Source organism: Lonchura striata, chromosome Z (genome assembly GCF_046129695.1).
Source record: "Lonchura striata isolate bLonStr1 chromosome Z, bLonStr1.mat, whole genome shotgun sequence".
Classification (NCBI taxonomy): domain Eukaryota; kingdom Metazoa; phylum Chordata; class Aves; order Passeriformes; family Estrildidae; genus Lonchura; species Lonchura striata.
In genome coordinates this window covers 59,246,247-59,260,511 of record NC_134642.1, presented here as the reverse complement: position 1 = coordinate 59,260,511, position 14,265 = coordinate 59,246,247, and the positions used below count along the sequence as shown (strand labels likewise).

The window sequence follows — 14,265 nt, the reverse complement described above, 5'->3', positions numbered from 1 at the left end:
ACAACGGCACCCATTTCAAGAACAGCCTTATCAACACCTGGGCCAGAGAACATGGTATCGAATGGATATATCATATTCCCTATCATGCTCCAGCTGCCGGCAAAGTTGAACGGTGCAACGGACTCCTTAAGACGACCCTAAAGGCACTTGGTGGGGGAACATTTAGAAACTGGGAAATTAACCTGGCAAAAGCAACCTGGATGGTCAACACCCGGGGGTCTGTCAATCGAGCTGGCCCTGCCCAGTCAGAACCCTTACACACAGTAGATGGAGATAAGGTCCCTGTAGTACATATGAAAGGTATTTTAGGGAAAACTGTTTGGATTAATCCCACCTCAGGCAAAGACCAACCCATTCGTGGGATTGTCTTTGCTCAAGGACCTGGTTACACTTGGTGGGTAATGCAGAAAGATGGGGAGACCCGCTGTGTACCACAGGGAAACTTGGTCTTAAGAGAGAACTGGGTGTAAGATTTCATGGTGTGCAGATGGAAATAGAATAAGGGGTGGATAATGTCCTAGGTTGTAAGATAAGCTTGTATTCTATTTGCCATCTGTTGAAGGCAAACCTGTTGGACAGGTTTTGTTATCTTTTCCAAGAACCGGTTTTGCTCCTAAGAGGTAATGGTTTGTTAGTGGGCCATTGACTGATTCAATGCAGGGCTGGCAAATGTAACACCGTGAGGGATCCCACCCAGAGGGGGAAGCCAAGCACTCTATTATTGTTTAAAGGGGTAGCTTTTTGGGGAGAGGAGGCAGCTCTCTGGGCGGGACTCCGAGAGAAGCAGCTCGCTCTCTCTCTTCGCGGGATTCCCAGAGAAGCAGCTCTCTCCCTCTTCTTCGCGGGATCTCAAAGCGAAACAGCCGGGGAAGCGGCGGCGGCGGAGCTTGGAGGCAACCTCGGCGCAGAGGAAGACCGGCCCCACTGCCACCAGATCTTCAGAGGAAAACTATACCCTTCTAAAGATCACCACTGCAGCTGCAATTCATCAACCACTGCAAGAGTAGCAGCTGTTATTTCAACCGAACTGCTACCAACACCCCGAATCCTCAGGTTCTGGACTTTTTCACTGGTTTTGTTTGTACCGATTGCATTTGCCTTTTTAAATTGTTGTCTAGTTTTCTCCTAGTAAAGAATTGTTACTCCCATTCCCATATCTTTGCCTGAGAGCCTTTTGATTTAAAACTCCTAGTAATTCAGAGGGAGGGGGTTTACCTTCTCCATTGCACAGGAGGCTTTAGCCCTCCTTCGCAGATTCCTGTCTTGTCGAACTTAGACAATACAGCAAAAGGAGATTTTTGCAGTGGCTATGTGCCTGTCTTACAGGGCAGACAAATTGTATGGCTAAAGGGTACACCAGAAATTTTTCCAGCATCTTCCTTTTCTCCGTAAGTTTCTGTTAAGAATTCTGGGGAGTCTTCATTCTAGGCTGATAAAAAAATTCTGTCTTCCACAGTGTCTTCCCTCTTTTAAAACTGATCTCTATTTTTACAGTTTAATACACCTTTCCCAAGTGGAGTTGCCCTCTTGCTTACTTACTTGCAGAACAGGGGCCTCTTTTCTGTGAGTTACAGTATTTTTTAAAAAATCTCCCAATTGTGGAGGATATGGGTAAGTGCTTTGCAATGAATTATGAGAGTGCATATTGTGTGGGACTTCAGTCCCACTACCTGGAAGTGCAATAATTTTATTTGGATATTAGTGCTCTCTGAGTTTTGCTGTCAGAGACTCTATTACAGTGAAGAGGAGGGTTTCTGAACGTACACCAGTACGCTAGGGTTAGTGTAACTAACTGTACTGCTTACTGCAAAAATCCTCTTTCTTTATACTTGGGACACAATCTTTCATCAATACCTGATTAAATCTACACAAAAAAATTTACTCATTACCCAAAGAGGATTGCAAAACTTGCTTCTTATTTCTTAAACATTGAAGAAAATTATTTTTTGAATGCAGAGAATGCCCACAGGTTAAAGTGGAGTAAGGGCATGCAGTGACAAGAAGGTCTGTAAGGGCAGAACCAGTGTGGACTGTTAGAGCAGGGCAGAATTTAATGGTATGTCAAGGGATGGATGTTACGTGCTACATAATTAATCCATTTAAATGACTGAGGGAAAAAACACACCCCAGTTGCTTAAGTACAGCTAGTCATGATTGATTTAAATTCAGCAGGATTTTTTAAATGGGACTGAGTGAGAAACACGATTTTTCTTAACACTGTCATGAATGAGCTTCTACAGAACTGGAACCTAAGCATATGTATCATTGAGCCTTTTCATGTGCAGATTATTGACTAATCCAAAAAAATTTGGTCCAGAAGAAAGATAAATCTTGTCTCTGCAACGGGCTCTGTTGTGACCTGAGGGCAGTCATTTTATCTCCTCAGCTTTTGTCCCCTTTCTGTAAAATGATGATAAGAGCATCTTCTTACCCTACAATGGAGCAGTGATGATAAATATTAAGGATTACGATGTGGTTAAACACTGTGCTAATGGAGGCCATTAAGCACCTTAGACTTATTAGCAGCCTTCAGAGACAGTCTTCTGTTCATTGGCTGCCTTTCTGAAGTTATTAGGCATTTTTAATTTTTCCCCAAGTAAACTCAAGGAAATGAGTTAATAAGGATTAATAAATAAACTCTGCAAAATGTTAAACTGCATTGTGTTTTATGAATTATGTAATGGGATGCTTTGTATCTTTAGTCTAATTCAGGCTGTTCTTCTCTGCTTCCTTCAATGTTTGTAAACCTGAAAAGGGGGAGAAAAGTGAGAAAAGGCTGCAAAATTCAGGCCCACTGATTTGGACCCTGGAGTGCTCATAATCCAGGAGGTCTACAAGGCAGCACTGCAGCTGTTCTTTATCCCAGCATCCAGGGAAAGTTTACTGCCTTGCAGAGAGCCCTCCTATCTCTGTCATCCCTGCTTCTGGCCAGTTTGACCCCTTCTTGCACTTGTCATGTCACTCACGTTAAACACAAATCAATTAGTTACCATGTGGAAAGGAAAAGGAAAGGGAGAACAAAAAGAAGTTTCTGGTTGTGTTTTGCTAAGAAGCTGCTTGAAGAAGTGAATACTCAAGAGGAGGCACAGGAAGTTGCTGCACAGAAGTGGTCAGGTCTTCACTGACTGTACGAGCAGCAAAAATTTTGCTCTTTTTTGGTAGTGGCTGACTGTGCTTTCTGTATCTCACGTCATCCCTTGGAGCATAGTAGGTCTGTTTAACTGGAGGTCAAATTGCCACTGCCTGCTGTTGCTGTTTCACTGAGATGGTGGATGTCACCTACAGGATACAATGTGTCCACAATTCAAATTTCAAATTCACAGATTAGATTTTTTTTTTCTTTCTCAGAAGAACAAAACACAGAAACACAGGGAGTGTGAACACGATTGGTTCATTATTGAGGTGTCTCAAGACCAGGCTGGAAGGTGTCCCAGGAAGATTGAAATGTATTGAGCTTTAAGGTCTCTTCCCACCCAAATCATTCTGTGATCCTGTGATTTGTGATATTCTAGGTCAATATCGATGTTGAGTCAGTCAAGAGCTGTATTTTATATGCAAGAGGGGTTTTTGTGCAGCACTGAGTCAGCATTTGACAATGGAAAAGTCAAGGTTAATTGTGGAACTGCTGTTGAGAGACTGCATTTGGGATAAGTGACATTTTTCTCCCATATCAAAGCACCTTATTTTTTGAAAAGCATTTTGTTTTCTATATGACACCCAGAGAAGGTTAAAAGTTCAGTAACCTGCTTTCTCCGTTTTCCAGTAAGAGGAGAAAAAAACAGCTGTCTGTTGTATCATTTATTATTTATCATTTGCCTATGTTTGCCAGCTGGGATTTGCAACCTGAAATATTTCTGGGAGTATGTTTGGGATAGGAAGAATGGGTCAAATTGCTTTTGACAGGCCAGGTCATATGAGGTGCTGGAAGTGAGTTTAAAGACTTCTATATCCAAGCATCCTGTAATCTCCAATGTGTTTATCTGGGCATGTCAGATAGAGTAGTGATAGTGTCATTGCTTTTCTCTGTGTTAATTAGCAAAGCTGAATTGCCCAGGTTGATCAGAAAATCTATAGCTGCTCAAGTAGTTAAATTCAGATGTAAATTAATTCCTGTGTCCTTAGCTGTGGGACTGTGTTTGTACTCATAGAGATTGCTGTAAAGATCTCTTGGGAATACACAGATAGAAGCATCTTTCTTTATGATTGTTAAAAAGAAAATTTATTCTGGGTGGGTAGGTGGTCTTGAAAATAATACATCTAAAAAATGAGGTGGTTAATTTTAAAGGTAAAAAATGGGGGACAGAATGCCACAACTATGGCTTCACTGTGACATTCTTCTGTCTTACAAGTGACACAGAGAGGTTGTGAAGACTCCATCCTTGGAGATGTTCAGAAAACATCTGGGCATGGTCCTGGGTAAACAACTCAAGGTATCCCTGCTTGAGCAGGGAAGGTTGAACCAACTGAACCCCAAAGGTCCCTCTCCACCTCAACCGCTTAGGGGTTCTTTGGTCTTCTACTTTCATCAATAACTAATCTGATTTCATTATTTTGTTCTAATTTTAGTCCAACTCCTACTCAACTATACAATAGCTTTAACGGCTAGCTATGTGTGCAGGGATGTGCCAGAGGACTGCATGAATATCTTCAAGTGTATCTTTGAGATGGAATTGCCAAAATTAATTTTCAGAGATCCTAAAATAATCTTGCAGCAATATAGTTTTGATGCAGAGATCCTGATGGCAAAATACTAAAACCAAGACCTGTTTTTTTAACTTTTTTCTATGGTGTGGCAAGATAAGTTATAATGACAAAAAATAGCTGCATACTGACAACTTCTGTAATATTGGCACTAGTCTCCATAGAGAGGATTTTGAAACAGTTCCTGTAGTCACAATTTAGAATCATAGGATTTAAGTTGGAAGAAACTTTTACAACCCAGCTAGTCCACCCGCTGTGCAAGGAGAAGGAACACCTTCCACTAGACCGGGTTGCTCAAAGTCGATTTCAGCCTGACCTTGAACACTTCCAGAGATGGGGTATTCATTACCTCTCCAGGCTATTTTTTTACTACCTTCATTGTAAAATACTTATCATCCTTATGCCTAATCCTAATTCACCCTCTTTTAGTTTTATAACCCTGAAAAAAAAACCTTATAAATTGATATTACTATTTTTGTCTTGGGTGAGGACTGTGCTGTGAGATTTTCTTTGCTGTGTGGTGAAGGGAGAACAAGAATTAATAAATCTGCATATTTTCATGAGGTTCGGTTTGGGACACCTTTAGGTGAGGTTGTGGTGACGTGTTGCTGAAGCAGTGTGGGAAGCTGATACTGTGGATATATACAAAAAATGTGAATTGCTAAGCTTCCAACCAACAAATTTAGGAGCCATAAAGTATGAAAAGAAAGACCAGAAAGGCTCCTTGCATTTAATATCTGTGATATAAATGCAGCTTCAGACTCAAGCCATTTTTTCCAAATTGGCTGTGGTGGAGTGGGTAAGTCAGGCAGTGCCCTGAAGTCCCCATAGGTTGCTTGGAGATTTCTAAGTAGGCTTTTAAAGCTTTACTCATAAAGAAGCAGCTCCAGGGAAAGGTGAGTGGCAGCAGAGAAGTCTTCCTCTGGATGCATCTTCATCTGGGACACAGTGGGCTCATCTGAATTAGCACAACATGCACGTTCTCCAGCACGGGCTTGCAGCTGCAGCGGGGAAGTGTTTTGGCTTTAGCTTCCTCTAGGCTTTGAAACAATCCTTTCCCACTCCCTGCCACCGAGCACGGTTTTAGCTGTCGCTGCTGCTGTCTTCTGCCACGCTGCCATCGATCCCTGCTGCGCTGACGCTCACATGCCCTTGGATAACGCGGAGCTGTCAGAGCTCCGTCCCCCTGCGCGCCGCAGCGCGGACCCGCTCTCAGCTGAGACGTCCATTGGCGTCCTTTGCCAAAAGGTTTATGTAACAGATGTTGCAAAGCAGAGGCACAGGAACACACACACACACTCGCTCACACACCAGGATGGCAGGGGTTGTCAGAGTGACGGTGAAGGGAGGATGGTCCACAGGACTGGAGTAGCTCTCAGGCGCAGCTGCATCTTTTCAAAAAGCAACTAATGCCTCTCTGTGACTATGCTTTATTTTCAGCTCGTCATCATGGCTGGGACTGTTCTGCTCGCCTACTACTTCGAGTACACTGACACTTTTCAGGTGCATATCCAAGGTTTCTTCTGTCAGGATGGCAATTTGATGAAACCATACCCTGGGACAGAGGACGAGAGCTTCATTTCACCACTTGTTCTGTACTGTGTGCTGGCTTCAACTCCAACAGTGATTGTGAGTATGAGGAATTACCTGAAATCCCCATGACTACTTCATAAATAATAATAGTCCTGTGGTATCTTTGTCTCCTCACCTCTCTGTTCAGCTGTAATTGATTTACACTTAGCAGGATCTCTGTTTTGCCTCAGGCTAATATGATCTTCATCAGTTGTCTCCAGAAGTAATTATTCTGAGGCAATCACAACCCAAGACTGAGGGTTAGAGTTTTTTAAGCCTATTACAGTAGCTTGCTTACTTCACTGATTAGTTGTAAGTTTTCTGAGCTCCTGAGAGGCTCTAATGCAATGGTTATGTATTACTTGAAATAAGAAAACAGGATAAAGCTGAAGTAAAATCCAGGTCAGATGTGCAGTATATCCAGGATTATTTCCTGCTATATTAAAAGAACTGTTGAATGGCCATAAAAGGCTTAGATAAGGAGAAGGATACTAAATACAAAGAAAAATATGAATCCTGTTTTCTTTTTGTTTATAGTTTCTTTATTTCCAACAGTCACTAAACTTTTTTTTTACCTGATTTTATTCACTATTCAGCCTGTAAACTGTGATGTAGCTGTTCTATGCAGATTAAAGTATTCATTTAGCTGAGTACATACAATGACAAACAATTTATTGCAATTTATAGTCACTGGTTAGCAAAACTTCAGCCCTTTTCCATTTTCCATACAGAAAGTTGCATATTTCACCAACAGCCCCAGCTTTGCTGAATTTGTAATTGCAATGAAAAATTCCTCTTAAATTGTGTTTATGGCCTTTGTTTCATTTCTTTATCTTTATTTCTTCCCTGTTAGTATTTATTTCTTATATTAATTTTGCTTTTCATCCCTTTCAAAAGTTGATTAAAGCTATACATTACATATTTATTTTTAAATAGCGAGTGCTTCACCATAGTCTGTTTTAAGTTTTGTTCTGCAGTAATTTGAGTGTATCAAATCATATTCCTGTCTTGAATGTGGTAAGAAGTGTGAAAGAGATCTGCAGAAGAGGCTATAGATTTTGGTACAGGACACTTTCTGCACTTTCTGAAAACAACTAGGTGTTTTGAAGTGGATTATATAATGAGTTTATAAAAATATCTGCAGTAACAGAGTTATTTTGTGTATTGGATGTTGTTGTATGTCAAAGCTTTCATTTTACTTTGTGCTGCAATGATAGATTATTTGAAAAAAAACCCAACAAAAAAATAAAAATAAAAATAAATAAATAAAAAAAAAAAAACCAAAACCACCAAACACCTATATTTTGGAGCTCCCCATCAACATAGTGCCAGTGTTCAGGGATGTAGCTTTCACAAGTGCTTTTTGTAAAGGTAGATGGAGGTTCACAGCCTTGCCTTGATTTCAGAACAATGACGTTAGTGGGAGGTTTGTCCCTTGATTACTGATACAACGTTGGGTAATGAGTCTTGCTCTTTATTTGGATCTTCTGTTTAAATCCTTTCTCTGCTAGAGTTTGATGCTAACCTTTCAAGTTTTGCTGCACTGGATCAGTATTTTCTTTGCATTTTAGTAACCCAAGAAGGTTTTCTTAATTGCTATTCTTTATGAAAAGCTGGCTTGGAATCTTGACTTGGTAGTGCTGGGTTAATGGTCAGACTTCACGATCTTAAAGCCCTTTTCCAACAGCAGTTCTGTGATTCCTTGAAAAGTAGTGTTTTTTGGTTTTTTGTTTTGTTTTGTTTTTTTTTGTTTTGTTTTGTTTTGTTTTGGGTTTTTTTTGTCATTTCCATAGCCTATGTTAAACACAAAGAATTAAAGGCTGTAATGAATGTCAGGTAAGGTGGTTGAGTGCTGAAGAGACCTTCAGCTCAGTGCTGTGTGGAGCTGGATTCTGTGAGCTAATCCATCCCATGCAAACTGTGCAGGAATGTTAACCTGGGTCCACGAGAACAATCATCACCCGGGGTGAATGGATCCAGGGCTGGTTTAACTGCTAAACTCTGATTCTTGGGCTGTGCTGTAATGTTGCACTGAACACATTGCTCTACACAGAGAACATGATCAGGGTCAGCAGAGGGCTCTTGGCACCATGCTTAGCACCAGTGATCTCTAGATACAACCTCAGGGAGACAACAGAGCAAGCTTCTCTGGCAAAACATTTTTATTTCCATTTTTAATACAGTATTTATTAATGCATTGTTTAATCAAATTTTTAAATTAGTTGTATTGTTCTATTGTATTAGTAATACATAATTCAATTATTTCAATTATTTAATGTCCAGTTACTTAATATCAAGTTAATCTTCAATGAGAGCATATGTCAGAGGTTTGTCTGTCCTCCTGACTGGTGCTCATCCCAATATCTTTATAGGAGTAGCTTCACTTTATTTCTCATTCCCACCTTTTCCTTGAGAGATCATTTCTTTGCACAGTATTTTCACACTTTGCTTCAGTTTGTAGCTGACTCTGCAGACCAAATTTTGACAATGGTCATCAATAATAAGCTTATAAATCAGACAGAAAGTCAGCTCAGATTCTCCCTAAACTCTGTATTGCACTTCCCTGCTGGTTAGCCCACTCAGATTGTGAGTATCCTCATCTGTCATCCTGTACCCAAATGGGTGCTGCCTCTCACTCAGCCTGTCCACAGCCTGGGAAGAGACATTTGATCCAATCAAATGTCCCAGGGATTTCAGTGCAAGGAGCAAATGCATCCATTTTTATCTAGACAGTGAAGATTTGTAGTCTTTAAAAAAACCCTCCAAAAAGCTCCACACAAACAGAAGAACCCACACAACTCTGTATTGTGGGAGGAAGCGCTGTGTGCATTCACTGTCAATTAAGCTTCTCTCCCTACATTTTGCTCTCAGGAGGAATCACTAACATTGTGCAGCTACACCACCAAGACATGACTTAAGTCAAAGGTAATGCCATTACCTTTGCAATTACTTGTTTCTGCACAACACTTACTGCTTCACTTCCTAATGGCAGAACAGTGGATTTGGCAAATGATTGGTTTGATGTGGCAGCCTCTCTGTGTATTTTCACATTGCCACTGTCCTGACACCTCATGACATGAGAGGAGTGATTACTGGTGGAATCCAGCAGCTCCTCATAAAACCTAGGAGGGCTCCTGGATCTGTGGAAGGTATCCTAGGGATCTGTACAAGCTTCCTCATCTGAGACACAAGCAGCATTAAGTGCAGTTCTGTGTGCATGGGTCTGGGGAGGACTCAAAACCGTGATTTCAGCACAGCTTTGAGGTGTTATAGTGCTTGCCAGCCAAAAGCGAACATCTTTGTGAACTTAATGGAATATCTTTATGTCTCTGTCATTTGGCAACGACACTGGGCATGGGCAAAATGAATGCATGTGTTTTATTTCTGAGAGCATTTTCTAGAAGTGCTGCTGTGGGTTGGTACCACCGTACCTTCATTTCCCTGCACTTTTAGTGGCAAAATAAATGTGTCTGGTCTGGTTTCATGCAATCTTATTCATTGTTTCTGAAACTTTTATCTAAAAATATTCTGGGATGACTCCACCACATTCATCAATGTCCCTGAAGACTAGCTTTCTCTGTTATAGGGTTACTGCAAAGCAGCCAATTCCCCAGCTGGTACTAAACAATCCTTCCAGAGTTCAGCACTGCTGCCTGCTCTGCTCCATCCAGTGTGATTTATCTACCCACCCGAGAGAAGCAGAGAGGCTTAGGAACAGAGCCAGCTCACTGAAATGAATGCTGAACAGTGACAGAAAGCTTAAAGAGCACTGTTCTCACTGTTCTTCATTATCTTAAAGTGAACAGAAAGTGCCACTACCATTTTCACACAGAATTTAGTTTCTTTCCTTCTGTTTCCAGGTGGGAAGTAGCAGCCTAGATGTAATCTGTTAACTGTCCAGTGCTATTAATTTGTGCAAAGGAGTATTGGTTTTCAGATAATGTTGAAATCAGTCAAACTGAACCAGTCTGATTATGAATTAGAAGCTGAATTACAGTGTTGGTCTGAAGTAGGAGGAAATTGTTCCAATTTATCTCTACAATCTGCACTTACCTCTCAAATTTCAGAAACATCCTTATTCTCAATGGCTCTATTCTGTCGTAATTCCTTGGCTTTGGCTTAGAACAGCCATGTTACTACAGTGATTTAATTCTGTAAGGGAAGCCAGGGAACCTCTGCCTGTCATGGCTGATTCCCTTGTGGCTGCTCAGCAGCAGATGCCAGGAAAACCAAGAACATCTGACACAGCTCAGAGCTCTGCTACAGCAGAGTTCTACTCCTTCCTGGCTTCTCCAGAAGGAATCACCAGGCTCTGCTGGCGATGGTGCTGCCAGAAGGCACAGCCTGCTGTGCCACAGCCTGCTGCCCACCTTGCTTCACCCTGTGCTGGCACAGCTGGCTGTGTCCTCTGCCAGTGGTGACTTGCCCTCCTTTCCTGAGGTCTTGCCAGGGCTCATGAGGTGGTGAATGAGGAGCAGGGATAAAAGGAGTGAGGCAAAGGTGTGTCCTGTGTAAATATTTATATTCTGCTGTTTGCACACCATTCTGGAAGAATAAATATGCTTTCTTGGTTTGGTGCAACACTTTCAGGCACTTTGATTGAGAGTGTCTCTGGGACCCTGTGGTGGTTCCAGCCACATGCCAGCTCATGAGGAACAGTGCAGGGCTGTAGAAAATGTGTATTCTCTTCATTAGAACTCCAGTATAATTATTTTAGGCAGTTTTACCACAGCATATTAGGTTTTTGAGCACAACACTAAGACAGTTTTTGGTTTTGAGTGGGCTAGAATATAAATTGTGGATTTCAACTCTTTTGACTTAAAATAAAAAAGAGAAACAAAACAACAAAGCAATTTTCTTGTTCTGGAAAAGTACTTGCAACTGTTCTTTGCTATTGTTTTCATTCAACAACAACAACCACCCACTCCAAAACAGAATGAGGTGAGTAATTAAATGCAAGATTGGACCCATTGAGTTTGTATCCTTGGAAGATTAAAAGTGAGCTGGCATTGCAACATTCAGCTGAAGACACTGTTTTATTGTCTTGTATAGTTTTGCAAAATACAGTATTGATTCCCAGGGCCTGAGAACACCTGACCAGAGTCTGATAGCAAAGACAAGTGAGTGTCTGAGGTAGCTCTCAGCTGGTCCCTCATCCTCTGGAATATCAATGATAGTGATGGTATCAGGGAAAAACCTCTGCCCACCCAGACAGGCTTGGGTCAGATTCCCATCTGTGGGTCACAGCAGAAATCCTGTGTCCTGGGGAGGATATTGCAGCAGACCTCAGCCATCCCTTGCCTTCTGAGGTGCCTTTTCTCAATATAAATGTTGCTAAGTGTTTGTCACCTGGGTTTGACCATGCAGTGTCTCAGCTTCACAGTGTCAGTACTGGGTCCTGAGGATAACAGATAGGATGGCAGATCAGTATTCCTCAGGGACTAAGGCTAAACGTGAGGGAGATCTAAGGAATTAAGGAATTCACAGCAGTAAGTGAAAGTCAATATAAGCCATGTACTTGGTGGGGACTGTGGAGAAGAGGGAAACAGACTGTTTCAGATCACAAGAGGCAACCTTGCAAAGGACACCAGCTTCAAAAAATGAAACTGATTAAAAGTTAGGCAAACTTGAACAATGAGGATAGGCAAACATTCAAGCGGAAGCTGTGGGATCTCCATCCTTGAAGTCATGAGCTCCCATGTAGAGCGTGAAGAACATCCCTATCCTGACTGCAGCTGCTCTAATAAAAACTTCAAAGATGCCACAGTACAAAATTGCAGAACTGCTTTTCACCCAGCTCAAGCCAGTGCTGATGAAACACCCTCTGGAATATTTTGGAAAGGTCACCTTTTGGTGAAAAGTCCTGCTTCTCCCAGAGAGAGTGTGTGGAGTCCTGCTGAAACTGGCTGATTGTGGTGGAAAGCCCTACAACGCTCATCTGCTGCTGTTCTCTGTTTTTGACCGCTCTGCATGCAGCTTGTCTCACAGCCAGTGCCTTCCTTATATCCTCTCCTCCCCTTGGCTTCCATTCGAATGCTGGAGACTTGATTAATTTGGTTCTTTCTATTTGTGACATTAAAAATGTAGCTGCACACATCCATGCACGGGATTTGGGAAATGTCATACAGCTTGCTGAAACCTGCCCAGAACTTAGAGCAGTGATGTCCCAAGATCTAAGTCCAGTTGTATTTGCTGCAGAGATTTTGCAGAGCATGTCCATGGGTGGGGTTTCAGTGTAGAAAGTCATGTTAAAAAGGACTGACTGTCTCACAAGGGTGCTGTTAGAGTAAACAAGTTAAAGGATTTAAAAGTTTGCAGAAGTCGGAATAATGTTAATTTAATACCTAGGAAAGACAGATAGGTCATGTCTGCACTTCAGATAATTCTCCCTAATATAGGAACTCCATTGTCTTCCTGTGATGGAAAATAACATCACTTGTACTTTTTCATGAAAAGCAGCAGAAGGAAGTAACTTTCACAGAGAGACAGACGTGAGGCAGTCCCAAACTGGCACAGTGGCACATCCTGCATCTCTTCCATGCACCTTGGCTGGTGCTCCTCCTTCTTTATCCATGTGGAATTGCAGCTGAAATTTAAATGGTGGGAACTTCCATATAACTCCAGTGTTCACTGGAAGTGTGAAAAAATTACAAAAATAGCCTTTTCATGTTTGTCACGAGTGAGTGAGTGAGTGAGTGAGTGAGTGAGTGAGTGAGTGAGTGAGTGAAGGGGAGGCAGGAGTGCTATGAGTGTCACCAAAACTCCAGGAAAACAAAAACCATCCAACAGCATTTTTAGTGTTAGAGAATCAAGATATATGCCTTATTTCTGGCCAGGATGTCGTTCTGCCCATGATGTGCAACAGAAATAATTTCATCTTCACATAGGCCGGGTGTGCAGAGAAAATAATTCCATGCCACACGTATTTTATGAGATTTTACACAAACTTTATACAGTCAAAACCCATAGATATTCATTGGTTTAATGTTCATTAGTTCCAAGTTAGGTAGTTCTTAAGTACTTGGTTTCCTATTGCTTACAGATATTTTCACCTCTGTTGCTAATTAGGTCCTTATTCTTCTCTCTCCTTTTCCAGACTGGGGTGTTGTTTGGAGTTGATGGTCTATTAATGGCCCTTGATGGCCGCTGCTGGCTGTTACCTTTGGTGTATTTTCTGTTCTGCTCCCAGTCTGTTGAGATTTTAAGAGCAGATTTAGGCCACCAGAATTTGACTTGGTGGAACAATGCCCTGAAGGAAAGAGGAAAGAAACCCTAATTTCCTTCCCCCCGGGGCAAAGGTGAACATATGCTGGACTAGATGATATCAAAGGTCTAGTCCAACCTAGTTCATTCTGTGATTCTGTGAAAACTGACTAAAGTTATAAAATAATAAAAAAAAATATAATTAGGATATTTTCCAACGTCAGGTACAGCCTCTTGAAAAGGGAAGATGAAACATTTCACTGAAAATGTCAGCTGAAGGACTATCATGGATAAAAGACTGTTGAAGAGGAAAATGGACAGATAATTTTATCATCTGCTGGGTCAGAATAAGCCAGGAAATAAGTAAAGTGTGTGTTCAGCAGAGGACTTTGAGAGCTGAACATTGAGGGGCAAGTATTTGGTGACACTGACAGTAATGGGAAGGCAGGGAAAAATGAAGAAGTTTTCTCACTGGAGAGGTTGAAATCAGCAGAGGGTAGGTTGAAATCAGCCTGCTGGGTAGGTGCTTCAAATTCATAATTGGCCTTTGGTTCATTCATGTATTTTTACCTAGTAGGAATAGGAAATGCAATGTGAACAAGCATTCTCAAGCAATATGTCCTTAGTGTAGATGAGCTGCTATTTTACTCAGAAAACCAAGAACAAAAACACATGCAAGGCACTATCTTTGCAATCCAGTGCAATTTTCCTGACATTTCTACTGTCTAATTAAGCCAGTATGATGCAGATCTTCATTAACCTTGCATTGTTTTCCCAAATGAAAATAAA

At 41.4% G+C, this 14,265-nt stretch overlaps 1 protein-coding gene across 3 annotated transcripts in view; it reads left to right on the top strand.

Annotated features, from left to right (window-relative positions):
- Positions 1 to 14,265, top strand: part of PLPPR1 (phospholipid phosphatase related 1) — a 126,512-nt gene that overhangs the window by 89,313 nt on the left and 22,934 nt on the right. For all 3 annotated transcript variants that reach the window (XM_021546349.3, XM_021546351.2, XM_021546350.3), the window contains exon 3: positions 6,142 to 6,330. In XM_021546349.3, coding sequence (XP_021402024.1) covers positions 6,142 to 6,330 — 189 coding nt within the window. The remainder of the gene's footprint in view (positions 1 to 6,141; positions 6,331 to 14,265) is intronic.